At 44.4% G+C, this 26343-nt stretch overlaps 9 protein-coding genes across 11 annotated transcripts; 3 read left to right on the forward strand and 6 right to left on the reverse strand.

The window, feature by feature from the left end:
• Window positions 1-51: 51 nt before the first annotated feature.
• Sox14 (Sox box protein 14) lies at window positions 52-7066 on the reverse strand. Of its 2 annotated transcripts, none has more exons than XM_070284052.1 (2): window positions 6706-7066; window positions 52-1824 (listed from the first exon to the last, which is right to left on the reverse strand). In XM_070284052.1, the coding sequence occupies exons 1-2, from the start codon at window positions 6772-6774 to the stop codon at window positions 235-237; spliced, it is 1659 nt and encodes a 552-aa protein (XP_070140153.1). In that variant the 5' UTR covers window positions 6775-7066; the 3' UTR covers window positions 52-234. The 2 variants fall into 2 exon arrangements, with proteins under 2 accessions (XP_070140153.1, XP_017018688.1); XM_017163199.3 differs by having other exon boundaries at window positions 4777-7059.
• A 1541-nt stretch (window positions 7067-8607) lies between these two features.
• PPP1R15 (Protein phosphatase 1 regulatory subunit 15) lies at window positions 8608-10442 on the forward strand. The gene is made up of 2 exons (XM_017163186.3): window positions 8608-9869; window positions 9931-10442. Exons 1-2 carry the CDS (start codon window positions 9108-9110, stop codon window positions 10153-10155), a joined length of 987 nt encoding a protein of 328 aa, XP_017018675.1. The 5' UTR covers window positions 8608-9107; the 3' UTR covers window positions 10156-10442.
• Window positions 10443-10537: 95 nt separating this feature from the next.
• mr (anaphase promoting complex subunit morula) lies at window positions 10538-13517 on the reverse strand. The gene is made up of 7 exons (XM_017163185.2): window positions 13388-13517; window positions 12801-13326; window positions 12506-12744; window positions 12267-12447; window positions 11496-12197; window positions 10925-11433; window positions 10538-10868 (listed from the first exon to the last, which is right to left on the reverse strand). The coding sequence occupies exons 1-7, from the start codon at window positions 13448-13450 to the stop codon at window positions 10668-10670; spliced, it is 2421 nt and encodes an 806-aa protein (XP_017018674.1). The 5' UTR covers window positions 13451-13517; the 3' UTR covers window positions 10538-10667.
• Window positions 13518-13753: 236 nt separating this feature from the next.
• LOC108072166 (zinc finger protein 436) lies at window positions 13754-15623 on the reverse strand. Of its 2 annotated transcripts, XM_070284034.1 has the most exons (3): window positions 15367-15623; window positions 15253-15298; window positions 13754-15182 (listed from the first exon to the last, which is right to left on the reverse strand). In XM_070284034.1, the coding sequence occupies exon 3, from the start codon at window positions 15175-15177 to the stop codon at window positions 14029-14031; it is 1149 nt and encodes a 382-aa protein (XP_070140135.1). In that variant the 5' UTR covers window positions 15178-15182; window positions 15253-15298; window positions 15367-15623; the 3' UTR covers window positions 13754-14028. The 2 variants fall into 2 exon arrangements, with proteins under 2 accessions (XP_070140135.1, XP_017018703.2); XM_017163214.3 differs by having other exon boundaries at window positions 13754-15298; window positions 15367-15622.
• Window positions 15624-15696: 73 nt separating this feature from the next.
• Window positions 15697-16886, forward strand: LOC108072167 (uncharacterized). Its single transcript, XM_017163215.3, has 2 exons — window positions 15697-16333; window positions 16395-16886. The coding sequence occupies exons 1-2, from the start codon at window positions 15905-15907 to the stop codon at window positions 16794-16796; spliced, it is 831 nt and encodes a 276-aa protein (XP_017018704.1). The 5' UTR covers window positions 15697-15904; the 3' UTR covers window positions 16797-16886.
• A 53-nt stretch (window positions 16887-16939) lies between these two features.
• Window positions 16940-17932, reverse strand: or (AP-3 complex subunit sigma-2 or). Its single transcript, XM_017163216.2, has 5 exons — window positions 17798-17932; window positions 17647-17738; window positions 17391-17593; window positions 17123-17339; window positions 16940-17061 (listed from the first exon to the last, which is right to left on the reverse strand). Exons 1-4 carry the CDS (start codon window positions 17864-17866, stop codon window positions 17128-17130), a joined length of 576 nt encoding a protein of 191 aa, XP_017018705.1. The 5' UTR covers window positions 17867-17932; the 3' UTR covers window positions 16940-17061; window positions 17123-17127.
• A 105-nt stretch (window positions 17933-18037) lies between these two features.
• Window positions 18038-18750, forward strand: LOC108072026 (nuclear receptor 2C2-associated protein). The gene is made up of 3 exons (XM_017163007.3): window positions 18038-18187; window positions 18238-18328; window positions 18386-18750. The coding sequence occupies exons 1-3, from the start codon at window positions 18153-18155 to the stop codon at window positions 18677-18679; spliced, it is 420 nt and encodes a 139-aa protein (XP_017018496.1). The 5' UTR covers window positions 18038-18152; the 3' UTR covers window positions 18680-18750.
• Window positions 18751-19288: 538 nt separating this feature from the next.
• On the reverse strand, window positions 19289-21302 carry Alas (5-aminolevulinate synthase). Its single transcript, XM_017163255.3, has 2 exons — window positions 19934-21302; window positions 19289-19784 (listed from the first exon to the last, which is right to left on the reverse strand). The coding sequence occupies exons 1-2, from the start codon at window positions 21168-21170 to the stop codon at window positions 19408-19410; spliced, it is 1614 nt and encodes a 537-aa protein (XP_017018744.1). The 5' UTR covers window positions 21171-21302; the 3' UTR covers window positions 19289-19407.
• Window positions 21303-24523: 3221 nt separating this feature from the next.
• On the reverse strand, window positions 24524-26302 carry Fmo-1 (Flavin-containing monooxygenase 1). The gene is made up of 5 exons (XM_017163001.3): window positions 26059-26302; window positions 25815-26001; window positions 25591-25762; window positions 25000-25535; window positions 24524-24940 (listed from the first exon to the last, which is right to left on the reverse strand). Exons 1-5 carry the CDS (start codon window positions 26244-26246, stop codon window positions 24773-24775), a joined length of 1251 nt encoding a protein of 416 aa, XP_017018490.1. The 5' UTR covers window positions 26247-26302; the 3' UTR covers window positions 24524-24772.
• Between the last annotated feature and the right edge of the window lie 41 nt (window positions 26303-26343).

A 26343-nucleotide genomic window follows, 5' to 3' on the forward strand; every position in this document is an offset into this window, starting at 1 on the left:
TCCCGATGCGATTCCGGCTGTTCTACGCAGTTCAGTTAAACACTTTCATCGTAAATATTTTCAATGCAAAGCATTTTATTCTCGTTTTTTTTGTTTTCATTCATTTTGCTGGTGTTGTTTTGTATATAGAATTTATGGAATATATAGTATATATATATATATAATTTGGTGTAAAATTATAAACGTACAATTAGATTAGTTATAAATTACACAAAACTTAAATACGTACTTCTCTCACATTTTGTAATAACTTGCAAACCCGTACTTGTTAGTGTTAAACTCTAAATGACTTCCGGTTGGCTGAGGCGGCAAGTCCTCTAATGTATAAGCTAGGAGAGCTCCGTTATTATCGTGTGCGGCGTAGTTGAGATCATTGTGTGTTTCAATTACATTTCCGGTGTAGTCTTGGGTGGTGTATGATGTGCAAGCGTTCGCGATGGTGTCCGCCTCCACGAAGCTGCCGTTGCAGAAGCTGATCTGCGGCGAGTGGGCGGCGGTCAGGATGCTGCAGTCGCTGTCCTCGGCGGTCGACGGCATCGGGTTGAAGTCGTCGGTCTGGAATGTGTGCCCGCCATCCGCCCCGCCATACGAGAGGGTATTGTTGTGTATCTCAATGTTCATGGTGACGGTCTGCGGCTGCACCACCGTGAACTCCACGTGGTGCGAGGAGTTGTCGCCGCCACCGCCGCCGCCACAGTCCTCGGCGAAGCAGTCGTGTTGATCAGGCACATATGGAGGTATTTGATGGCTGGCTGAATGCAAGTTGGCATCGTTGACAATGTTCTCCTCGGAGTCGAACACGGGCTCGCCGACGAGGCTGGGGTTGTGGCCCTCCAGGAGGTTGGCCTTGACCACATTTAGAATGTGGCTGCCGGCGGCACCAGCGTTTCCATTCTGGGAACTCACCTCCAGAAGGTGCCCGTAGTAGGGCATTCCCCTCAGCACCTCCTCGGCCGTCTCTTCCTGGGCGCTCATGGGACTGATGCCGGAGATGTTGGCCATTAGGCTAGCAGTCGGATCGGACTGATTGTGTTGGTGGCTGTGGGATGAGGTGTTGACCTCCAGCTGGGAGTCGTCCTCGTTGGCGGTGGGGCTCATGAAGAGGGGCAGAGGCATATACTTGAAAACTACTTCGGATAGGTTCTCCTGCGGGTTGTTGGAAATCGATTCCAAGGGACCTGAGCTCAGGTCTGAGTGTATATCGCAATCGACATTGCTTTGATTCGTGCTTAGAGGTAAATATTCAGATGATTGGTAGCTTAACAGATTATCGGCTGAGGGTAATATAATATCCACGGGATTGTGCTGCTCCAGCACAGGCGGTGGAGCCTTCACGTCGTAGGCCTTGGGCTTGGACGAGGAAGTATCACCCGAATCGTTGTTCTTCAATCGTTTCGAAACCGAACCAGATTGACATGTAGAGGTAGATCTTTTGCGTTTCCGACCGGCAGTGGTGGATGTTCCATTAATTGCAAGAGTGGACAGTGTGCTGTTGTTGGGATTTGTGTTGTCATTTTTAGCTTCGCAGCTGTCTGCGTCCTGGTTCTGCTTCAGGGACCCCGGCGACCGCGTCTGCTTCTTCTGCGGCCTGTACTTGTAGTTGGGATACTCGATCATGTGCAGTTTCCGCAGCTTCTCCGCCTCGATGATGTACGGCTGCTTGTCCTCCTTGCCGAGGAGCTGCCACCGTCGTCCCAGCTCCTTCGATATCTCGGCGTTGTGCAGATCCGGCGTCCGCTCGCAAATCTTTCGGCGCTCCATTTGGCTCCAGACCATGAACGCGTTCATGGGTCTCTTAATATGGCCGGGAGAATGTTTCTTGGTCTGAAAGTAAATGGGAATGAGAATAGAGAGAGGCTCAATTAGTCACTTCTACTTTTTATATAGACAGCTAGCTTAATGGGATATGTGAACCCCAAGAAAATCGTGGCCATAATTCACATCTCGATATACAACGTTACTTCCGGTGGTTCGGCTCAGTTGCCAGTTCCCAGCCAATACTTTTTCGCGGTCCGATAAATTACATATTCATAAATTATGAAACAAGCGAAATTTCCGTTAAAACAATTTCAGAAACAGAAACAGACACAAAAACAAAAACAACGAAAACAAAACCTCAAGTATGTAGGTAGACATAAATATAACGCTCCGTTAATTTGTTCATGCGAAAAACACATTTACCTATTATACACATTTTTATATATAATGCTCATTGCATATTAACGTATCACAGATAAAGAGTTAGGAAATAAAATTCACACCAGCCAAGAGAGCTCAGTATATATGCATTTCGTGTACCGTATACCGTGTGCCGTGTACCGCCTTGTCTATGTCTGTATGCATTTGTATCTGTACGAAAAATACGTATTCGCAGCGTTTGAAGTTCAATGTCCCTCGCCAAGGTTAATAAAACGCTCCTAAAACGAACATTTCTGTATGTCCGTATGTATTTAAATGTGCTCGGTTATTAAGATACACGGACAAGTGGGCCGATGTACCGCAGGTACCTGCATTCATTTTGCATCTGGCATCTGCTTCCTGGTTAAACGTTCAGCGTTCAGCCTTAATCGTTAATCCCTTCGATCTGGGCAATCTCAGGAACCATTTGGAATAGGTCATTGCGGTGAGGCGTCGCACGTCGCACGTCGAACGCCGCGCGTTGTGCGTCGTTTGGCCAATGTGAATAACCGTTTTATTCTCGCCCGGAGAGAGACGGCAAAAACTACCTATTAATAGCGTTAACTTCGACCTTGCAGCAGTTCGTGTACCTCGCGAGTTCATCCACATCTACAGTCACAGTCACAGCCAGCCGCACGAAGCGATATACCCTTGGCAGTAGTAGCTCTGGGCTGAGCGGAGTGGAGCAGAGCAGACTTTCAGCTGAAACGACGACCGATGGTATTGGTGCCGACGGGATGCGATGCTCCATCGGCCATTGCCTTTGCCTTTGCCATTGCCTTTGCCCTCGCAACTCTGCTCCGAAACTCACTCTCAATGTCGCCGTCAGTCAGACAGTTCAAGTCTAATAAGCAGCCGACGACGACTCTTGTAGACACAACACACTCATACTCCACTCCGCTCGGCTCCACACACACACACACACAATCCCTCGGATACGAGGTGCAGACACCCGCATCCGTGAGATACATATGTATGTATGGTCGTGTCGGGAAGCAAGTAAAAGTGATGAAATGGGCTGGGGCAGCGCCAAGCGAGCTTTCGATTTTAACCGTTCTTGCCGCCTGCTTAGATCCTAAGGTCATCAGCTCGACGAATACTATATTAAATACATTTTTTGCAATAAAGATAAAACGTGGAGCGGCGACAGAAGTCAACGACGCCTGCCAGCCAAGTACATATGTACTCCCCATATACGAGTAATACGCAATTGAGTTTTCTGTTCGTGACGCTGCTGCTGGCAAAAGCAAAGCCATTGCCTCCTCCATCCGTCCGCACTAATAACCGTAAAAAACAAACTGCTAAGCAAGGTCAATGCACCAAATGTGCTATGTGTGCGCACAATTATTTACATATTTATTCGCTAAAATTCTATATGCGCTCGCCTCCGGCTATGACTAGGAGTCCCAGTCCCAATCCCAGCCCCAGTCCCTCCTAATTGCATTCTTTGCTAGCTGATAGTCGGACATTGGGCTGACTAGTTGGTTCTACCAACTATTGGGGGGCCAAGTAAACAAGATGACGAATTCGGGGCTCTTTGGAGCGCAATAAGGAACTGCTTCGTGACTTTTGATAAACATATTTACATCTATTCTAATATTAAAACGAATACGTATCGCTGGCCACAGTTAAACAGCGCAATTATAGACGCTTTCGTTTGCTTACTACTCGTCTGGGAGAACAACATATAAGATACATATCTACGAGTATATATGTGTATATGGATATGCAAGCTCGACACAAATAATGTGAGTCATCATCAGGGAAGCGAAACGCGAGCACAACCGCCCCGTAAATGCACGGGGACAAAAAATGCACTTCCACGCATTCCCCGAATGGAAGCAGTGTATCTATGTATCTGTCCTGGGAATGTCTGTTCGAAATAACGATCCATCAATGCTCGCTCCAGGTAGGTAGGTAGGTAGCCAGGTACGAAAAAGGGTATTTCATCATAATAAGACAAACCAAAGTTGAGCTTTTATGATCAAGCGTGAATAACACAAACGTAGATTCGATTACTAATCTCCAATAATGGTTTTGCCTTCTGCTTGTGTGTATTTGTAAACAAAGAAAATAATCGCAAAAAAACTTGAATCTAATCTACAGGAAATCTTATCAGTCAAACTTTTTGTTGACCTGTCCGGTCTGGAAAAAGTATTTGTATATATATATATGTATATTCGCTATATGTAGGTCTCTCAGCCAAATATCAAGTTCGTTTTGTTTGGCGAGACAGCTGTGTGCCCGTTTTTATCAAAGTAAATATAGTTTCCCATTAGAACCGATAAGAAGTGCATTGCGGCGGGCGTGAGGCGGGTCCTCCTCCGCATGCAAAGGCTAGGAGAGATAGGGAACGGACGGATCTCCCTATCAAGATGTGAGATCAGGCCACTGGACGGTGGATTTGTAGGAAAAATGACGTGGAAATTAGCAGTATCTCTATCCACACAGATGCAGGTGGCTGTGGCCTCATTAGAGAAAACAAAAACAATTATTTTCAAAATCGTATACTACTAAAGTTAGCTACTTTTCCAGGCCACTTCCTTTTAACTTTTTAAGCGATTTCCCGCTGTGTACGCAGGCCTGTCTCTTACTCACTCGAGTTGCATCCGAATACGGGGTGCTGGAATTGACAGGAACCCGTGCAGATCCAAACACCAGGCTGGAATCGATGCCGCTCATGTTCAGTGTCATTTCATGGCCGCTGTGGCTCGGAGATCTTTCGCTGTCCATATTGGATTCAAGGGGATTGGGGTCGTGGAGGGGCTCGAGGTGGGTGTTAGTGTTGGTGCTGGTGTTGTTGTTGGTGTTGGGGCTTGGAGCAGCTGCAGCAACAGGCGCGGAAGGCGAAGCCACAGCCGCTGGATGAGTAATGGCTCGCTGGCTTTGTGTTGCTGCTGGTTCTGCTGCTGCTGGCGCTGTTAGGGGGTTCGGAGTGCAGAGTGCCCCGGGCACGGGCACGTATAATTTTGGGGCTGGACTCGCTGGTTGGGTGGTGGTTACTGGAACGGCTGGCACTGTTCCTTGGCGAATTGTGAATGGTGGTTCGGCGGCCTGGTTGGGCGCAGCTATCATCTTTCCCGAAGCACCTCAGTTGGATGCATCAGAGCGGGGTATCTGTATCTGTATCTGTATCTGTGTCTCGGTTTTATCCCAGGGCAGCTGACTTGATGATCCCTGGGACTGGAACATAGTCGCAGATACTGTGGCAGTGGTGGTGCGGTTCCGATAAGACGGGGATGCTGTTTCTCCGGGCCTTTATCGCGGATTTATTGTTATTATGGAGAGCGCTCCCGGCCGATTATGTGTTATGTACTATGTACTGCCTATGTGCACTATGTATTCGTAGTCGTAGGCGCTGGCCGATCTGGCTGCTTCGCGTACATATGTTCGTATGCTGGCCCGTGTGTGAGTATGCACTAGGTATTGCTATTGCTCCTCAAGGTGAAACTGGTTCCTCGTTATTTATTTATTTTTTTTGTTTTGTGTTTGCAATATTCCAAGACTCACGTTCGCTGCGTCTGTGTAATGAGCTTGTAGCTATGTACGTGTGCCTCTCTATATACTATATATCTGCAGCACTCTCACTCACACTCTGGCTCTCTGTATTTATTGTACATTTTATTAATTTATAAATGCACTGAATTAAATAGATTGGCTCGTACTTATGTGCCCAGAGTTTACACACCCGAGTACCCCACGTCTGTGTAATGCATATGTACTCGAGACTGTGGTCGTCACTAATACTACGGCAGGCGCGCACCAATACCACTAGAGGGTCGTGTGTGTGGTTGTTGTGCTTGTGTTTGTTTTACGTGTTGCTTTTGTTGCTAACTATTGCTACTTTTGAAACACCAACTATTTTGATAATATGTCTTCTGGGTCGTTGCAGATATTTGTTTTTAATTTATTATACGGAGCTTAGGCGTTACAGGCCCTGTTTTTGTATATGTTTATGCTCGCGGAGCGTTATCACTTGCTGCGGAAATACACTTGCAGTTGCACTGACAATAAGTATCTGTGTGGTGGACTGTATATTTGTATCTGGGCTCGGAGTCAGAATCTGAATCAGAATCAGAGTCAGATTCAGATCGCGGATTGTTTAATTGGTTAATTCGGGGGGTTTAATCACAACGCGATTTATGCACACTCGTTTCCGTTAACACATGTATGTAGGTTTATTGGCCTTGCTTGGCAGTTGGATTAGTTTAGTTGGGCCTAGTCTAGTCGCTTCGCTTATGAGGAGGACTGTGTCTCGATTCCGACGGAGTCGCGCGAGTGCCAGGGCATTTCTTCTTGTCCTGGTCAATCTAAACTAAACATCGCGTCGCAGCGGAATCGAAATGGAATCGAATCGAGCTGAGCAGAAGAAGCGAACGCAACTCTCGGCGGCGCAGCGCAGCGCAACGCGACGCGAGCGAAAAGTAGCGATGAGATACGAGAGTTGGCTTGGAGCGAATAAACTACGCAAAAGATTTTACGTTTTTATTTTTTGTATATTTTTTATTATTTTTGTTTCTTTTGTACTTGTGTCTTATGCAGCGCCATGTACTGCTGCTGCTGCTGCTGCTGCTGCTCTGGTGTGTAATTTTGCATATACGAGGGAGCTCGTATCTGTGTGTGTACTTAGTTCCCGACAACCTCGTCTCGTCGTCGTTTGCTGATCACTCACAGCTGTTCAAGTGAACTGAACGCAAAGTTTACGACTCAGAGTCCCCAGCACGTAGATACAGATACATTCACCCATACCAGTGCCAGATACACGAACTGGCCTGGCCGTGTATGCGTGCGCCCGAGAGAGCCAGCGAGTCTACGTGTGTGTGTCCGCTCTTAAGTGTGTGTGCATAATGACTCTCGGCCAGACTGATTTCCTCGGCCAGCCAGTGCCGCAGCGCAGTTAATTGCGGGTGGCGAATATTACATATTCAGTCTGTATTCCCAGCTGCTTTAATTTGTGCTTTTCGCCTTTTATCAACAAAAAATATATAAAAATAAAATAAATATTAAATAAAAACCAAATTAATGAAAACATTTTTCGATTGACTAAAAGGATTTTCAGGTGTATTAAGGGTTCCTTGCCAATTGTTTTAAAATCGAGCCATTATTATACTATGGGTACATATAATTACCTTCTTGGGCGCACCCGGACTGCGCACCTGTACTCGACGCTATCAACTGTTGCAGTAGCGCCCAGCTGGTGTGTGAGTAACTCTGAGCACAAACATATGGGTAAGCGAGTGTGTGTGCGTGTGCTAACCACCCCGCCATTCCCCCCCACACCAACACAATGCTTATGAATCAGCTGTTTCGATGTGTATTAATCATATGGCTGTTTGATTATCTGTGCGTGTGTTTGTGCTCATATAGAGGCGAGAATATGTACGTCTGTATATACGCATATATGTAAATATGTGGGCATGAATATCAATCTGTTTATTTCAGACAATTCTGAACGCTTTTCGAGTACGGAAAATCGGAATAATACATTGATATTATATTATATGCTATGCTGCGTTGGTATTGGGATGCAGCTTCACATGTTTCTTATTGAAATATATGTAAATAAATATATACATAACATATTATGCAGTTAAACTTGGATATTTAAAAAAATACGTACCGAAAACTACTTATTTACAGATGCAAGTACGTCGTACTTGTACATATGTATGTATGTATTTATCAACCGTTGAGTACGGAGAATGACGCAGCGGAACATGCACTTGCATTTTCATACAGTGTCAGGTATAAATATCGGCTAAAGAAGAAGAACAATGTCTGGCACACGGAAGTAATCGTTTTATTCAAATGTACATATGTATTTCATTTGCATTTTCACATATCTTTTGTAAATTTAAAAAAACAATTTTTCAATTCGTGTTTATGAGAGTCTACATACATACATATGTACATCCATATATGATGTATGTATTACATACATTGTACATATCACAAAAATACAAAATGTACATGAAAATAAATCCTTAATAATAATAAGTCTTAAATTGATTATGGTTATATCCCAAAGAATTTTTAATCTTGAGTGAATGGATGTTCAAATTTCCTTTTGTTTATTTGTCTTACTTATTTGCTTGCCCTTAAAACTATAGCAGAGCTAGTTCTCTGCAAAATAAAATACCCAGTTTTAAGCTGCTTTTCTGCAATCTATAAAACATCTGTGAAATTTAAATCAAAAAACAATTCTGTAAATACTGGTTAAAGATAATAAACACACATACATAAACAGTATTTTTAATGTTGGTCAAAAAGTAGGGTTTATAAAATCGAACTATCGATATATTGATAGATTTAAACTGTTCATTCGATTGTTGTGTCACATATTTGAGACATTATCTAAATATCTTTAACTACACGGCTGTGATCAACGCACAGCTAGATTATATGTCAACATCCTTTTTATATATATAAATCTCTCAGTATATATTTTTTTATAAATTTATGGAAAAATTAATTAAACATGCGCGATCGATAATATTGCGCGAAACGAGTCGGACAATTTCGTGGGGTGTACAATCGAATAGTCGCACAAAAACAACAAGTCAAGGTGATTCATCGACTACTTCTCATCGATAAATTTTCAGCTCTAGTGAAAAAGTATGGAATTATTGAATAAAACGTGTAAAACTCTAAATATTTTCGTGCCCGGACTCTATATTTCGCTGTATACCCTAGAAACGAAAGCAGAACAAGCATACAACTGAATGCAAATCGCGCGCAAAGTGTCGGATGCAAAAATATTATTTCGTTATTTCACCCCGCATTACATTATTGGTTCATCGAGTAATCATGGGAAAATCTGTCTCAAATTAAGCTGGCTGAACAATGCCACCGCCACCCAAAACCAAGCACAAGAAAATGGCCTTTCAAAAGGAGTCCCCCCAGCAGCGTATTTGTGTTTTCAAGATTAGATGTCGAAATTCCACACCCTTATGGGAGCGCTGTTTGACCCCTTCCTCTTTGTTCTCCGACTGATTGCAAACATGAGCTCCCCCATCTACGAGCAGTATCGGTGCTCGCCGTCGCATCGCCTCACTGGGCGGCCACTGTGGAAGCCAAACAAGGTTAACAAGGAGCCCGAAGCGGAACCGCTCGAAACACACCGAACGGTCACCAAGGAGCAATTGCTGATGCCCCCACTGCAGCCGGAGCCCCTGGCCAGCATGATGTCGTTCCAACTGATGGCCATGGACGTCGTCAGCCAGATGCAGACCGCCCTGCACCAGTGCGTTGCTGCGTCGCAGAGTCCGCCGGGCGTTAAGATGGCGGGACTCAAGCTGGATGCGCTTCGGCGCTCCTGCTACTTCTTTATCGACCTGCATCCGCAGTCGCGGCAGGGCTTTAAGGAGTCCCCGGACGAACCCAACTCTAGTCAAGTGTCCAGCGACAAGAATAACAATGCAGACGTCTCTGGTGGATCGAGCACCAAGTCGGCCTGTTTTCGGCGTCAACGGAGTATTTCAGAATGCAGTGAGGACAGTTTTATTTGCTTCGAAGACGACGCAGACGAGGAGGAGGACAAGGACGGTGAGGACGAAGACGAGGACGACGATGATGACGATGACGATATCAGCGTACAGTTCACAACATGCTGCGAGGATGAGGACACCGAGCAGGTCGAGGAAAAGACCTGCGAGTGCAGCAGCACCGACAGCTCAAAGAGCGTCAAAAAGGTTTGCCTTGACACATCCTCAACAGGAGTGCATTGGTTACTAACTATCGCTTCACACACAGGTTCGCTTCAACCTTAAACCGGAGGTTCACGTAATGCACGCCTGGGACTATGCCTATCGGGCGGCCAGGAAGAGCAAGTGGGAGGTGATTGCCCGGGATCGGTCTCGATTTCAGCAGCGGATTCATCGTATTGCACCCTTTATTAATGCTGTCCTTACCCCGGAACACCGCGAAAGTGTCTACCAGGCGCGCTTCCTAAAGGAGGAAGAGCTTACTCTGCATTGATATACCTGAACTAACTTTCGATGTACAGATTACAGTTTGAGACATTAAATTAAGCATACTTGGTTTGCGTGTATAAAGCGATTGATTAGCCGCAAAGTTTGTGATTTATTTTATCAAGCCAAAAACTGTTAGCCCTGTATATCTGTATAGAGTATCGAGACCAACTTCACTTTGCTTTGCCTTTAGTTTTAAGAACGCTTAAAAGTTTGAATTTGTTGATCTAACGGGAATAGTATACATATAAATATATATAAATTTGAAGCTAAATAAATTAAGATTTAGACGTATTCTTCGATGTTGTTTAAGTTATTCAGTAAGAAGAAAGCAACGTTACCCCCGCACAGCAGTATGAGTGATAAGCTCTGATTACGAATATAATAAGATAAGACGACAGTTTCCCACAAGTGGGACGACGTGCAGCAAGGAACCAAAACTTCAAGCGCCTTATCACCTTTATTTCATGATTTCTTCAGTCGTTTGCAACTTAGTTGTTCGATAACAACTCCCGAAAATTACTTTGCCAATTGATAAACTCCACCGGAAAATATAAGCTTGTGCTCCCTGACTTTTCGCTGCAGAAAGTGCTTGAGCTCGTCCTGAGTGAACTCAACGCCGCCGCTGTGGGAGGCAAAAAGCTTCAGCATCTGATGGATGCGGTCTATGGGCATGGAGTCAAGGTTCGTGAGCATGCCCACAATGTAGGACCAGAAGACCTAAAAAGAATCGCATGAGAATCAAGGGAATTCACCCAAATAACCCTGCTACTCACTTGCAGTTCCTCTTCCCTCTGGTCACTGGCCGAGGCCATGGCCGACTCCAAGTCCTCCTCATCTGCTTCCGCGAGACTCATTTCCTCAAATTGCGATTTCTCCTCTGACTCCTTTTCCAAAAGTGTGAACAATCCCGGGGTTGTCTCCGAAATCAACCCGTGATTTTGCCAGAAGCTTAGGCGCCGCCGTAGAGCAGACTGTGGGACCTTCGTAATGGCACTGAGATCCTCAAGAGTCCACTCGCTTTTGTCCTGAAAATGGTAAATGATGACCGCCAAGGTGGGGCTCACAACCATTTCCATGGTTCGGTCCCCAATCTCTATTTCGATGTTCACACGCCCCGTGACCGTACGCCAGTTGAGCGTACGGTTGCCCTTGTACGCCTCATACGCCTTGGTGTACTTCTTGAACTCCGTTTCGATCTCCTCGGGTAGCTGCAGACTCTCCTTGTTGAAGGATGGCCAGAACTGTGCCGAAACGATTAACGATGAGATATCAAACTGCTGATCTAGATACGACCAAAAAATTATTATTTCGGAACCAAAAAGGTTAGAAGTAGTCGTCACTCACTCTCTGGCCGGTTGCTTTCGCCATGGATGTGGGCGTTGATTCGCTTCGAGTCGGTAACATCTTTCAGCATTACCTCACAGCTGTGCAGTAGGGATTCACCAAAGCGGATCTTCAGTAGCTCCAGATTTCGGATTTCCTTTTCCGAATTAAAGTCCAGCTGGGACAACAGGCGGTCTGCCATTAGATTGCGATATTCCGTCATAAACAACTCCTTGCTGCCGTAGATATCCACGACCATCGATATAATGTCGGCCGACCGCATTTTCCTCGAGCTGTTGTACTGCATGACACTGGCATCGATGCCGAACGGATCCGGTTCCCAGTTCTCCCAGTTGCTGAACTCGTCGGCACCGGAATCCTTGCCGTCCTTGATCGCCTCCCCCTTGGCCAGTTCCTCGGACAGGTCGGTGGGTCCCTCCTCGGTCAGACCGGTTACCACACGCCGGACGGTGTCGTTGCGCTTGCGGAGGTAGTCCTTAATGGGGGCCGTGACCATCTCTAATATCACACCAGTATTGTCCAGATGGCGAATGGCCTTTATGGCCGCCACATAACCAGTCAATATGTCCATGGTGTTGACCCCAGGATGCAGAATTCGGGCTTCTAACGAGCTTCGTAAGGATTCGGTTAGGTAGATGCGCATGTCAATCTTTTCCATGCAAATCTTGAGGTCGTCTATGGCCGGAATGGAATCTGGATAGTCTGTGGTGTAGGGTATTGAATTATTAACACAATCATCAGTATCAAAGGGATTTACTTTGAGAAACCTACCAATTATTATGCTGAAGAACTGACCGATGACGCTTTGTGCGAAGGTTTCGTACATATAATAGGTCAGTTTGACCTTAAAGGATTGGACAGGGGCGGGAGCATCATCTTCGGACATGCAATCCTTGGCCTTCCATTCTGAGAAAATATTTGCCAGCCAGGACATTATGACATCCGACAGCCACTGGACCAGATTCAAATTCAGAACTCGAAACTATCAAATACAGGAGAAGCCAACTCACCGTTTCGAGCTGTTTCAGATGGCTCCGGTCGAAAATGCCCATGCACGTGTCGTTGATGTGTTCCTTGATCTTGAGCCTTATGAGCGCCGTTAGAGCACTGCCAGTTAGGCGATCCGTGAGATTCATCTCAAACAGCCTCGTGTTTGTCTTGTTCACCATTTCCGTCAGCTTTTGGCAGCAGCACTGCTCCACATCGAAGTTGCAGCCGACGCACAGCAGCTCATCAAATACATCAGAGTCTGGAAAGGCATCGGGTTAAACAAGGAGCTCAGGGACTGGGCCACCCACTGCATACCAACTGTGGTCAGAGCTAGATGTGAGGCTTTAGTGAAGAGCTTAAAGTGGACCCAGTAAAAGGCCCCCACGACCACGCTAAATGTGGGTGGAAGTTGGGCCAGCAGGCAGTCCCGCATGCAGTTCTTGATACCATCTTCCTGCATCAACTTCACCGTCCTCAACGCTGGCCTTTCTGCGTTCCCAATAAGCTGGATCAGGCGGGGCTTGACTTGCATCAGGTTCTGAAACCCCTCGTGCAGCTCGTTGACAGCCTCTATGAACTGGGTGAACAGGCGGTTCTTGTCGGGCAGAGCTTCTATGGCCAAGGCTTGGTCGCTGAACCCGCTCTGCAGTTCTGGGGGCACCAGGCCGTGGAAGTGTTTCCAGAACTTTGGCACCAAAACCTTTCTAATGGACGACTGGATTTCCAGGTCAACCAGGGCAGCAAAGGTGTCAATACCTCCAAACATCGTCAGGTGATGGCGAACATTTTCGAACACCTTCTCATCCACTGGACCGGCGGAGACCGCAGCCGCAGCCTGGTTCTGGAATGGTTTGCAAGTGATATCGCCGGATCTCGTAAATGACATTGAGGAATCAACCTACCACGCCACCCAGAACTGGGAATATCTTCACTACGTCCGCCCACAGGGCGGCAAAGTCGCACATTTCTACTAAATAGCTTTTTTAAAAATTAAAATGCCATTAGTGATGTGATGAAACGGGCAAACGATAGAAACTTGTTATCGATAACAGCGATGCTCAGTGGCGCATACTTGTAACGTTTTGAAGGGGGTTAAAACTCAAACAACAGTTTTTCAATCATTGAATTCTGTCGTATATTAAATATTCCCATTAATGGACTCCCTTGAGCCAATAAATAAGCACGAGAAGGTATACTGCATTAGTTTTTATATTAAAGGAGAGATGCGAGTAGCACAGTAGCCAGAAAGTAAAAAAAACAGCATAGGGTTTTAATTTTTAAAAATATATCTTCATGTTCTGGCAACACAGATCGGTTTAAGTTAAAATTAAAATTGCATACGACTTATTTACAAAATACATACATACAAATTGAGATATAAGGGCCAGCATTAAACATGTATAGGAATATATTGTTAAATTGCAAATTTATTTAAATTTATTGTACTGAGTGCGTCACCCGACACACACGCCCGTTTCAGCCAATATAAATATTGGGTTTGGATGCCAATGGCTTGCGACTTATGGGGTAGTTAATTATGCAACTATCGTATCTTCAAATGCGTTTGCTGATGCTTCTTCAAGTGGTCGCTCCGCACGAATCGGCGACAGCACTGCGGACAGGCGTAGGGCTTCTCGCCGGTGTGCGTTCGTATGTGCCGGTTAAGGTCGTCCTGCCGCTTAAACCGCTTCTCGCACTGCCGGCAGCGGAAGGGTCGGTCCTGCACGAACTGGGGCATGCCGTAGGTGCCGGGGCCATCCTGCGGCGGTAACTGAGAGAGTGTATTTACAATTTCGTCGGCCGGCTCGTATTTCACCTCGGGCTTGGCCTGGTTCAGAAAGGATGGCAGCTGGCTGTGGCTCTGGTTCTCAGGGGCGTGCGGAGGCGCCACGATCTGGTACTTGTCACTGTGCTCTGGCCGCTCCAGCTTTATTTTCAGCGGCTTGTGCTGGTAGTCAACGATATCCGCCGGCTGCTGCAGCTGCTGCTGATGGAGTTGGTGCTGCTGGTCCACGTTCTGATCGGAACAGCCGCTCATGGCGGCCATGAAGTGGAACCCCGAGGGCTCCGACTCCGAGGAGTGCTTCTTTGAAGGCTTCAGACGCACGGCGTTCGGCACAGACCGCTTGGGCGGGCTGCTTTTCAGCTGCCTGTCATGGGTGGCCAGGTGCTTTGTGAGGTGGTCACTGCGCGAGAATTTCTTGGTGCACTGGATGCACTCGAAGGGCTTTTCGCCAGTGTGCGTTCGCAGGTGCCGGTTGAGCTCGTCCGAGCGGGTGAAGCCCTTGCCGCACTTGGGCTCGTTGCAGACGAAGGGCTTGATGCCCGTATGCCAGGTGAGGTGGGAGCGCAGGTGGGAGCTCTTGCCGTAGCTCTTTGTACAGTTGTCGTAGGGGCACACGAACTTGCGCTTGGGGTCCGACACGTGCGGCGTGGCCAGCAGCTTGATTGTCGGCATGATGCGGATCTTTGAGTTGCCACCGTACGGCGACCCGTCCTCACCCGCACTCCCGTTGTTATCAGTCTCAGCAGCTCCGACTCCGTTGTGCACATTCTCGAGATCCAAAGACGCCGCCGCACTATGGTGCTTCATATCGCCAAAAATCGTGGAGGCCCTTAGTATCACGTCCGACGCCTGCTCGCTTAAATGTGCAGCGACGCCTAGCGTGGGAAACGCTGGTGGTGGTTTCATGGGTTCTATAGGCGTTGATGTCGTCAGCATTTGGGGTGTGGGCGTGTTTGGTATTACTTGTGACATTGCGCTTACGTTCGGGGCTCGTTCGCTGGCGGCTCAAGTGTGTTCCGCGTCCAGTCTGTAATTGAAAAAGCGTTATTCGTTTCGGATTGCCAGAAGCCACCTTTTGTTTAATTACACACTTACCCAATTCGCATTTATCCAAGTCTCTGTAAAGGAAACTGTTCAGTGGGCGTCGGCCGTATTTATCAGTAAAGTGGTCCCTCGTCACCATAGCCAGCACGGATAACGGATTTACTTTTGTTTCGCGTGTGCCGCACACATTTTTCAATAGCTTACGGCGCGCGCGGATGCATTTATTTAATATAATTACCTATTTTATTTATATACGAAGAACAATTATTTGTTTCGCTTTATTCGATAGATTTGCCGACCAAAAAATACTGCAGTTAGAAAAACACCACCGAACCCAATCGATTAATTTATATCGATTAGTGTTGAAAGTACAGTTTAAATAATAGTGCGACTCGAATAAATACACTTATTAAAATAGGTCGGCATTTCTACTTAACTTTGTATTTTAAAATAAGAATCAAATCCGGACTCTAATATGTGGGTGCATTTAATTTAATGTAGTTTAGTCCCTTGGGGAATATTTCAATCCCGAGACTTGGGCACACTGGCAATTTGTTATTAACAAAAATATTGAATAATAATAAAAACAATGCCTAATACTTCGGACGGCGACGGCGAATTGCCCCCTGTAAAAAGAGAGGGTCGCCAGCGACGGAAACCCACTATTTGGAGCCGAGAAAAGATATCAAAGCTCATTGAGCTGTACCGTGACTCGGATTGTTTATGGAATCACTTTTCGGAGCTGTATAAAAATAAGGACTGTCGCGCGAAGGCCATCGCACACATCTGCACCACGCTCGGGATTACAAAGAACGATTACGGAAAGAAGGTGCACAACCTGCGCAACCAATTCAACTCCGAGCTGAAGAAGTTGGAGCGTCGCCTGGAGGAATCCGGTGGCTCCAGTTCCAGTCAGCTGCCCGAGAAAACCTGCCGCTGGGAGCACTTCAAAACGCTGATGTTCCTCCGTTCCGTGATTGAACCCAGGCCAGGATATCAGCAGAGTTCACAGTGCAAGGTGCGCTACCTAGTTGTCACTCCTACTCTCTAAAGCATTTCTTATCTATATATTTTTGTAGAAAATAGCTAAGCTGGACTACAGCTACACAGACCGCGACGAAGATGTGGAAAAACCCACCCAATCTTCAGTTGAAAGCTTGGAATCAATATTTATAGAGGCTGTCATTGAAAGCGAAGAGATAGAAAAGGTCGACGAACCGAAACCGATGCCCATGCCTGCTCTGTCCGCCCTTGCGACGCCTTCCCCTGTTCCGAGTCGCCTGGCAGAGCCACCTGCTGTGGCCACATCCGCCACCGCCCCAGTCCGGGATCAGTGGGATGCTTTTGGAGAGCTAATCGCCTGTGAGTTTCGCAATCTTAACTCTGAGCTCTCTCGCAAGCGTCTGAAACGGAAAATAATGCAAGTTATGCTGGAGATCGGCGAGGAAGATGATCTGGAGTGTCCCGGTCCAAACAGTTGATGAATAATAGAATAATAGAATATTTTATATGTACATGTTATTACATTTACAACGTTCGAATTTAAATATTAAAATAAGATAGAGACACAGCTTCCGCACAGACCTCTCAACGAATTTGTATGCACATTTTAACAACGGAAGTGTCAGTTAAATTGCATATATATATTTATTCGGTAAGGGGAGATACATTGGATAAATGAGGCCTAGTGTAAATGAATCAGCAGTCCATGGAGGACGTTGACTGCCGTTGGAAATTCTTGAAGAACTGTGGAATATCAAAAGGTCTCACTTATTTTTGAAAAATGCGAGTTTTGCGAAAAACGTACATTTGTCAGAACTTAAAGTCCTTAATTGCCTGCGGCAGATCAGGTAGCTTGATGTCCTTAATCTGTTGAGGAATGTTCATACTCTTCACGGCGCTCACGGCTCGTGCTGGCGCTGCCGAGATGCCCGCCTCCTGTTTGACGATCTTGTTCTGCTCCTCGATCCTGGCCATTATGTCGTTCATGTTGGTTTGCAGCACCATTCCGCCCATGACCAGTTCTAGAAGCCAAGTAAATCAATAAAAAGATCTTCAGGGATTGCCCTACAAACCTGACAGAATGTGGTGGACGGCATCGGCGTGAAATATCAGGTCCAGCTCGCAGACATTCTCAAAGCACTTATCCAGGGTCTCCACGAAGACCTGTATCAAGTCAAGGATTCCCAGTTCGCTCTCCGAGGAGTCCACACAGAACACAAAGTACAGCGTGGCATAGTGGCGATAGATGAGCTTGTAATCTGATCCGCCAATCAGGCTACGAGCATTGGAAGGGGTTAATAGATGCACTATAATAGGTCTTGCACTCACCTGCCGCCCTCGAGGAAGTTGCAAACATTATCGTCCCGCTTGGACACCAGCTGGAAGGTCTCCTTGATTATTTGTTGTTGCAGGCTTTCGTCCTGCAAGGAAAATATCGAACTGAACATTATCCGGGTCTGTAGTACGGCTGAGCACTCACAAAATACTGGTAGAACTTGGAAAGTCTTGGCTTTCCATGGTTGTTAAATACCAGAATGGCTTTAATCATTATAGTTTATAAATGTTGATAAAACTGCCAGCTGTTTCTTGCCAGGGCTGCAAGCTGGGGGTTTGCCTATCGATAAATACTCACGAACTTTACAAATCGAAAATTAATAAATAAATTAATTAATTGAAATTTAGAAAAGCATTGCTAGTAACTTTAAAATATAAAAATAATTCTTATGGAATTAAACTTTAGCTTTAAAATTTAAATTTTTCCGAAAAGCTAAAGTTGCTCATCTCTAATACTTATAACCTCGCGGTTTTTGTTTATTTACAATTTTGATAATAAAATGAATATCTTAGCTAAAATTAACTATTCCTGCAGGTATTTAGTTTTTAATTTATAATTATCATTTCTAACAATATTAATTTCAGAGTAAGCTCAGTGTTAAACAAAGAAGTGAAGCAGTATGGAAAGCAATTCATGTTTGATGCCCAAGAAGATACATCCTGGAGTTCAGATGAGGTATTGGTTTTCTCTCTGTAAAAACTATTCTTTCTCTAAATTAAGCGGTCGTTTTAGGGAACTCCCCAATGGATTATTGTTAGTTTTGACGAACCCCAAAATGTCTCGGGGTTTGAGTTTCAATTTCAAGGCGGATTCGCTGGTCAAAAATCGGAAATCATAATGTATGCAGCAGATGGAGCCCAGTTACATCAAGATTCCTTTTATCCAGAAGATATCAACTCTCCTCAGCGGTTTCAGCTTAAAGATACAGCCCGGGAAAAGGCGTGTTCAAAGATTAAGTTCGTCTTCGAATCGAGTACAGACCTCTTTGGCAGAATTATTGTATACAATCTCCAAGTGTTTAGCTAGTGATAGGCGAATGTTTCCAAACATTTACGCTTATCAAAAAATAAAAAAAATTAAGTATACATCAACTAAAATGGAGCCTTTAATGGATGGCTGAGTCATGCTATCAGACACAATTTTTGTGGTTTCATTATGTGACTGCAAAATATACCCTTGCTAAAGGTATTGTGAGTTTATTTGGAAATTTGGAACAAAGTGAAAGGGTAATTTGATGTATTGGCATACTGCAAGGGTATACAAACTTTGGCGTCATGAAGCTATCTACCTTTCTATTTAATTTGTATTCATTTCATCATTTTATTTCAGACCAAGTAAGCCCAATATAGATAGATAACGAAAGCTCAATTTCAACAAAACCATTAATACTTTTAGGGAAGGTTTTTGGAATAAAGTTTATTCCACTTCTGCTGACCACTATTCGTTCGAATGTCTTTCGATTTTGGGTCAACGTTCAAAGAGACTCTTTTTCGTGCCATTTCTTAATTTAAATACCATTTGCGAGCTAATGTACTTTGCTCGTGAAACACGCAACTTCCCTTATCGAAGGTGACACTTGGCCTGTCTTATCACCCCTCTTGGCCTTACCCTTAACCATTGAATTATTACATCATATTTATTGCACCAAATACCATTGTTTATTTATGTCCATAAACCACTAGATTAATTTTTAGGCAAAGGTAAATATTTCGAATGCTTCAGCTAAGACGCGTGCCTTGGTTAGGAGGAAGAACTTATGCGGCAACAGAGATTTCCAAGCGGGGGCAGTTGGGGATTGCACACTCAAGGTCCGGAGACGCGTCCTGATGCCAGCAGCTCTCCGAGTTGCAGAACATGCAGCCGGTCGGCGAAAGCGGAACGTTGGTCGAGAGATCCACCATTTCCCACACCTTCTTCAGATCGGTAACTAGGGCGTTCATCATTTCGAAAGTATGGAAAGGTGTCGGGGCCAGTCGGAGTTTCTCCTCGCCGCGGGCAACCGTTGGGTAATTGATCGACTGCAGGTAGTGTCCAAAGTGTTCCATTAGCACGTTTGAGATTTGGCTGCTCTTCAGAGGATCGCCGATTTTGATTGGAATGATATGACTGGGCGTATCTTCGACGGGAAAACCTGAAGCGGAAAACCAGATGGCAATCAATAAAAGGAAAGTAATGGGTAGGTATATATATCTTCCTAAATATAGCCAACACTTAAAGTGAGACGAAAGTGTAACTATAACCTTAAATTCGTATTACATAAATTCTAAAATTACATCTTACCTTCGCGTTTTAGCAAGTTCTTCAGATAGGAGACGTTGCGTTGGTGCATGTGCCGCAGCTGACGACCCTCCTCCGATGCCAGGATATTAACAGCCTCCAGGGCTCCGCACAACACGGTGGGTGGAAGGGAGGTGGTGAAAATGAATCCAGCCGCGTACGACCGGATCATGTCAACGAGCTTATCGGACCCGGCAATGTAGCCACCGATGTTACCGAACGCCTTGCCCAGGGTACCAGATATAATGTCCATTTTGTGCAGCACACCGTCACGTTCTCCGACTCCGGCGCCGTGGTCCCCGTACAGTCCCACGGCGTGAACTTCATCGATAAAGGTAATGGCCCCGTATTCGTGGGCCACGTCCAGCAGCTCCTCAAGCGGGCATATAGCCCCCGTCATGGAATGTACTGTCTCGAATGCTACGATCTTCGGGGTGCTCTTGTCCACCTGCTTCAGCAGCGAGCGCAAGTGGTCGACGTCGTTGTGGCGAAAAATGTGCTTCGGAACGCCACTATTCCGTATGCCCATTATCATGGAGGCGTGATTGCCAGCGTCCGAGAAGATCTGGCAGCCGGGCAAGAGTTTTGCAAGCGTAAAGAGCGTAGAGTCGTTGGCCACGAAACACGACGTGAACAGCAGGGCGGCCTCCTTCTGATGCAGCTCGGCCAGCTTCCGTTCAAGCCTCTCGTGATGGAGCGAGTTGCCAGAAATGTTCCTCGTTCCCCCGGCCCCCGATCCGTGCATGTTAAGGGCCTCCTGCACCGCACGCTTCACGCCCGGATGGGCAGACATGCCCAGGTAGTCGTTGGAGCACCACACAGTAATGGGCTTCTCCGACCGCTCAGAGTACTCCAGCGCGTGCGGGAACAGCCCGTCGCCAGCCAGACGGTTCACCTTCTTGAAGACCCTGTAGGAGTGGTCCCGCTTCTTTTTCATGATCTGCTCGTTGAAGAAGCGCTCGTAGGGAAAGGTCTCCGCGGAGACGGGGGCCACAGCGGGCTCAGGGTCGGCGGCCTTTACGTCACCAGCCACTGCAAAGCGACTGCTCTCCGTCGATGTAGAGTACGACCTTGTGGCCGTCGACGCATATGGCAGCGAGGCGACGAGTGAAAGTTTCTTCTCGCCCGCGTTCAGAGTTTTGCCCACCACGGGGCAGTACATCGCGTAGGATTGGGTCAGCACCTCAGCGTAATTGCGCACGAAGCTGGCCGTGAAGCGGTTGAGGAACGGACACTGCATGACGGAGCACTCTTTCGAAGAACCAGACCACCTAAATCAGCGAACTTTGAAAGTGAATTGAGAGGTGCTTCGTAAATTATGCAAGAAGTTGATGTTGCGAAGGAGGTTTAGTGTGACCAGAACGTTTCGTTTATTTTGGCTCCCTGGGCGAATACTTAATGTGAAAATAAACTAATTACTTATATTGTTTTTGGTAGATTTTTTCTCTAGGAATTCGACTTTTTTTAAGCTGTTCATTTTGATTAATCCAGTTTTTTTTTGCTCACAAAAAAATAACATCACTGAATGGCCGCTGCATAAAAGGCAAAGGTAGTTCAACAAGTTGCGGAGAAAATACTAAACAAACATCTTCAAACAAGTGTTTGTTTCTTAATACATTTAAAGAATGTGAATATTTCGGCTGCTTTGAAGGCATACGGATAGAAAAAAGGACAGTAGTGATAGGCAAAAGTCACCTGTTGCTTATTAAAGATGAACCATAATATGAATATTTAAATTCGAATTCAAACTTGGTGAGTAAATGAATTCTTAAAATTTTATATCTTTCCTAAAAATGATTAAAAAAATTAACCATTTTTTCAAATTTTTATAAGAAGTTACTAAATTTTAAATTAATTAATTGGCACAAAATGAAATTAAAAACAAGAAAGGAAGCTAACTTCGACACGCCGAAGTTTGTATACCCTTGCAGATTGCAATTGGATCACTAAGAATCGAGCCATTCTGGTTAAATAATTGAAATAATTCGAATTGAATTTCATGCATTTTTGACTGAGTTATGAACCTTTGAAAATTAGTTTCTTGCTCATTTTTGTTTAAACAATTATTTAAAAATTACAGGTAAGTATTAAAGCAAAACTAAGTAGGCAGTTTTGATAAGCTTAGAATAACCAACTTAAAACAACTTTCCGAAATGAATTTCATGCATTTTTGACTGAGTTATGAACCTTTGAAAATTAGTTATTTTCCCCAAAAATATATCGCTCCATTTTTGCAAAAATATGTAAGGGGTACCATCATTAAAATTCTAAATAATTGAGAAAAAATGAAATTGAAAAGAACCCTAAACGTAGTATGCAGTTTTGTTAGGCTTAGAAAAGGCAACTCGGAACAGCTTTACGAATTAAATTTCATGCACTTCTGGCTGAGTTATGAACCTGAAATTTGTTTTGTTTCTGAAAAATTATCAAAATAAATCGCACCCTTTTTTTAAATTTAATTGCAGCAAGCTGCCAGGAACTGAAAGCGGGTGCCGAAGGCGAGACAGAGAACGTTGGCAAGCAGGATCAGGACGAGGAGGAGCAGAAGTGGACCAAGTGCCACCAAGACCGAGTCGAAAACACTGGGAACGACCTCCGACATTCCCACATGCCTCACCTTTTCTTCTTTTATTTATTTTAAGCTGAAATAAATAATAAACCTTAAAAAATGCGTTATTTTTGAGTTATGAGGAGGATGCGGTTTTTTTTGGGTGGGATAATTTAAACAGGCTCAATGGAAGGGCATTCTTGCGGTGGAAAATGAAAGAAACATCAAAGCAAAATAGCTAGATGAGCATCACTGATGGAGATGAGCATCACTGATGCAAATGAGCAAATTTTTTCATTCGATTTGGCCGCTTTCCAAACTGGGGTAACAGGCGAACAGAAACCAGCAGCAACCAACTGAAAACTGGTATAAACTGTTATAAAAACTTTTGGGCAAAAGTAATAATTGGAATAAACTGTAATATTTCATTTTATGCATTTATACCTATTTGTTGCCGACAATAACAGCTTGATGGCAACAACAACCCCTTTACAACAACATCCCTGCAGTAGCCCATACAAATTTCTGAAATTTTCCATGCAAATTGCCCGTTTCCCAAATTGGGGTAACAGGCGAACAGAAACCAGCAGCAAGCAACTGAAAACTGGTATAAACTGTTATAAAAAGTCCAAGTTTCGAACCATTGATCTTGAAGTCAGCGAAGACTCAAACCAGATGTGACCATATTGTAATTTTTTTGGCTAAAATGTTGCTAAAATGCACCTGGGCACACTGAAAAATTTGCTCATTTGCATCAGTGATGCTCATCTCCATCAGTGATGCTCATCTAGCTATATTGCAATATTGGGAGGCTATAAAATCAGGCTTAATGGCAGTGATGCTCATCTGGCTATATTGCAATATTGGGAGGCTATAAAATCAGACTTTGCATCAGTGATCCTCATCTATCTATTTTGTCCCGATAAAGAAATATAGCTAGATGAGCATCACTGCTATTAAGCCTGATATATTGCCTCCCAATATTGCAAAATAGCTACATGAGCATCACTGATGCAAAGTCTGATTTTATAGCCTCCCAATATTGCAATATAGCTAGATGAGCATCACTGATGGAGATGAGCATCACTGATGCAAATGAGCAAATTTTTCAGTGTGCCCAGGTGCATTTTAGCAACATTTTAGCCAAAAAATTTACAATATGGTCACATCTGGTTTGAGTCTTCGCTGACTTCAAGATCAATGGTTCGAAACTTGGACTTTTTATAACAGTTTTCAGTTGCTTGCTGCTGGTTTCTGTTCGCCTGGTACCCCAATTTGAGAAACGGCCAAATTGTATAGAAATTGTCGAAAATTTGGATGGGCTGCTGAAATTATTTTTAATTCCTCTAGCTTTAGTTGCGACTTAAATTAATATTTATTTCCCCCGTTAACTGAAAATTATAATATTTAAGAAAATAAAAAATATTTAAGTTAAATATTTATTTATTTATTTAATTGATAAGTGGTATAAACTATATAACTGGTATAAACATTTTTTTTTTATTTTATGCATTTATACCCTTTTACCGCCGGCACAGCCATTTGATTGCAACAACAACCCCATTACAAAAACCTCCCTACAGCAGCCATCCAAATTTTCGAAAATTTCCATGCAATTTGCCTGCTTCTCAAATTGGGGTAACAGGCAACCAGAAACCAGCAGCAAGCAACTGAAAACTGGTATAAAGTGTTATAAAAAGTCCAAGTTTCGAACCTTATGGGAGCAAGCGAAAGTCAGCGGAGACTCAAACCTGGCTTCTTTCCCAAAATACAACTCTGTGTTGTCTGCTCTCTTCTTTTCTGGACTCTTGCTATCCCTCTCTGAGCTGCCTGCCCAGAGTTGCATTTTGGGAAAACAGCCGTTACTTTCGCTTGCTCCTAAATGGTTCGAAACTTGGACTTTTTATAACAGTTTTCAGTTGCTTGCTGCTGGTTTCTGTTCGCCTGGTACCCCAATTAGAGAAACGGCCAAATTGCATAGAAATAGTCGAAAATTTGGACTAAGACAACTAAGACAAAAACACTTTCCGAATTGAATTTAATGCATTTTTTGGTTAATTATGAATTTTTAAAGATTTTTTTATTTCAAACAATTAAATAACATTTTAGAAAGATTACAAAAAAAGGTTTTCTTCCTCGGCTGTAAATGCTAAGCTAAAGATTATTAAATTAATGGTTATTTAATTTAAAAATTCCCAGTTTTGAATGTAAAATGTTTTAGTGAATGCTTTCTTAATTGTGTGTCTGCCTTCGTTTACTTAACGTTACTTTAAGAAATGTCATGGTTTCTTCTACTAATTTATTTTGATAAAATTCTCATCATCCACTATTCTAAAGATATCCTCTCGAAAATGAAGAAGGTTTTCATTGAAGCATTTGCTGCTTTCGTCGTGCAATTTTGCCATAACAGCCTTTATGTTCTTAACTCCGGCGGTTTCCGCCAAATCCGTGTAATAGTGAACCTTGAGGAGTAAAAATAAAAGTCTCTCGTACATATAAATCGTTTCAGGGATAAACCTACTTGATTATGTCCCAGCATATGGGCTTGACGTCTGCGGTAGCCCTCATTCCAAAGTTTGTTCATTCTGTCCTGGGTGTCCTTTAGCATCTCCTCCGGAGATGGCAATGTGTTTTTTCCGCTGTAGTAGCTCATGACGAATCTGGCCTGAAGATCCATCATTTGTGCTGCGCAAACGTAAAATGGCAAGCCAATCAATGCCATCGATGGGTTCCGTATGTTAATGCATTGTTTGTATAGATCCTGGACGTACTTGTCCTCGACGTAGATCCCCGAGTCAACACTCAGAAAGGGAAAGGCATACTTAAACCCTGTGCAATAGAAAATGGTGTCGAACTGCTCGTATGACCCGTCCACAAAGAAGGCTCCATGCTCGTCAAGCTCCCTGACATCTGGCTTCTGGCGGACATTGTCAAAGAAAATATTATCTCCAATGTCCGTCACGTGGTGGCTTATCGTAACTCGTTTTGCCGCTCTGGATATAATGTTGGACAAGTCCATACCACTTGGGCCCCCACCAATAACCAGGACGGCTTTGCCTGAAAATTAAGAATATCATCGGTGATTTTTACCTTCTGGACAGCGTTGACTTGCCTTCGAACACTTCATTTGTTCTGAAATCGTGGCTATGCATGGATTCGCCTTTAAAGAGCTTCATATTGGGAATTTCAATGTAGTTGGGAGTGTGGTAATGTCCGTTTGCCACCAATATCTTGTCGAAATAATGGAAGGCGATCTTATTAGTCACCACATCTTTCACAAGGACCTGCAAGGTGTTGAGTTAGAAATGGACTAATTCAGGTGTCCCTTCAACTTACTTGCCACTTTTCGTTCTTCTTAACTACTCGAATCACATAGGAATTAAATCGAATATGCTGCTTTAGTTTGAAATGATCCGCATATTGCTCGAAGAAGTCCAACATTTCATCAGATCTCACATAGGACACCTCATTTTCGGCAATTTCAAAGTCCGGAAAACCCATGACCTCCTTGGGCAAATTGGTGCTATGATCGAAGGTATGAATTATACCCTTTTAAAGGGATATATGTAGGTGATCCTACCGTAAGTTTTTGTACATGCTGCTGTGAACTTCGATTCCGTTGACAACGCCCGTTGCATCGTTGTAGACCCAGGTTCCTCCGATGCGGTCTGATAATTCAAACACAGTTGTTTCGAATCCATTCTCAATCGCATGTCGGGCACTGCAAAGGCCGCCTGTTCCCGCTCCAATTATGCAAATGCTCGTCATTATATTACAGCTTATTAGATTAATTGTTTCTAGGTGCCGGGATCGTCACTCTTAACCGCCTGATTGCTTCGACTAAACTGAGGATCGCATCTTAATG

The sequence above is a fragment of the Drosophila kikkawai genome, chromosome 2R, assembly GCF_030179895.1.
Source record: "Drosophila kikkawai strain 14028-0561.14 chromosome 2R, DkikHiC1v2, whole genome shotgun sequence".
Classification (NCBI taxonomy): domain Eukaryota; kingdom Metazoa; phylum Arthropoda; class Insecta; order Diptera; family Drosophilidae; genus Drosophila; species Drosophila kikkawai.

Coding starts and splice junctions, on each gene's coding strand:
- Alas (XM_017163255.3), bottom strand. CDS start 21,170: ATGCAGTGTCCGTTCCTCAACCGCTTCACGGCCAGCTTCGTGCGCAAT. Junction 19,785..19,933: donor GAACTTGCTAAAACGCGAAG/GTAAGATGTAAT, acceptor TTTCCGCTTCAG/GTTTTCCCGTCGAAGATACG.
- LOC108072167 (XM_017163215.3), top strand. CDS start 15,905: ATGCCTAATACTTCGGACGGCGACGGCGAATTGCCCCCTGTAAAAAGA. Junction 16,334..16,394: donor AGCAGAGTTCACAGTGCAAG/GTGCGCTACCTA, acceptor ATATTTTTGTAG/AAAATAGCTAAGCTGGACTA.
- PPP1R15 (XM_017163186.3), top strand. CDS start 9,108: ATGTCGAAATTCCACACCCTTATGGGAGCGCTGTTTGACCCCTTCCTC. Junction 9,870..9,930: donor GCTCAAAGAGCGTCAAAAAG/GTTTGCCTTGAC, acceptor CTTCACACACAG/GTTCGCTTCAACCTTAAACC.
- or (XM_017163216.2), bottom strand. CDS start 17,866: ATGATTAAAGCCATTCTGGTATTTAACAACCATGGAAAGCCAAGACTT. Junction 17,739..17,797: donor CCAAGTTCTACCAGTATTTT/GTGAGTGCTCAG, acceptor TTTTCCTTGCAG/GACGAAAGCCTGCAACAACA. Junction 17,594..17,646: donor AACTTCCTCGAGGGCGGCAG/GTGAGTGCAAGA, acceptor CAATGCTCGTAG/CCTGATTGGCGGATCAGATT.
- Sox14 (XM_017163199.3), bottom strand. CDS start 5,253: ATGATAGCTGCGCCCAACCAGGCCGCCGAACCACCATTCACAATTCGC. Junction 1,825..4,776: donor CGTATTCGGATGCAACTCGA/GTGAGTAAGAGA, acceptor ATTTACTTTCAG/ACCAAGAAACATTCTCCCGG.
- LOC108072166 (XM_017163214.3), bottom strand. CDS start 15,243: ATGTCACAAGTAATACCAAACACGCCCACACCCCAAATGCTGACGACA.
- mr (XM_017163185.2), bottom strand. CDS start 13,450: ATGTGCGACTTTGCCGCCCTGTGGGCGGACGTAGTGAAGATATTCCCA. Junction 12,448..12,505: donor ATCTGAAACAGCTCGAAACG/GTGAGTTGGCTT, acceptor AATCTGGTCCAG/TGGCTGTCGGATGTCATAAT. Junction 10,869..10,924: donor AGAGGGAAGAGGAACTGCAA/GTGAGTAGCAGG, acceptor GATTCTTTTTAG/GTCTTCTGGTCCTACATTGT.
- LOC108072026 (XM_017163007.3), top strand. CDS start 18,153: ATGAATATCTTAGCTAAAATTAACTATTCCTGCAG. Junction 18,188..18,237: donor AAAATTAACTATTCCTGCAG/GTATTTAGTTTT, acceptor TATTAATTTCAG/AGTAAGCTCAGTGTTAAACA. Junction 18,329..18,385: donor CATCCTGGAGTTCAGATGAG/GTATTGGTTTTC, acceptor CGGTCGTTTTAG/GGAACTCCCCAATGGATTAT.
- Fmo-1 (XM_017163001.3), bottom strand. CDS start 26,246: ATGACGAGCATTTGCATAATTGGAGCGGGAACAGGCGGCCTTTGCAGT. Junction 26,002..26,058: donor AGCATGTACAAAAACTTACG/GTAGGATCACCT, acceptor CTTCGATCATAG/CACCAATTTGCCCAAGGAGG. Junction 24,941..24,999: donor ATATGCTGGGACATAATCAA/GTAGGTTTATCC, acceptor TTACTCCTCAAG/GTTCACTATTACACGGATTT.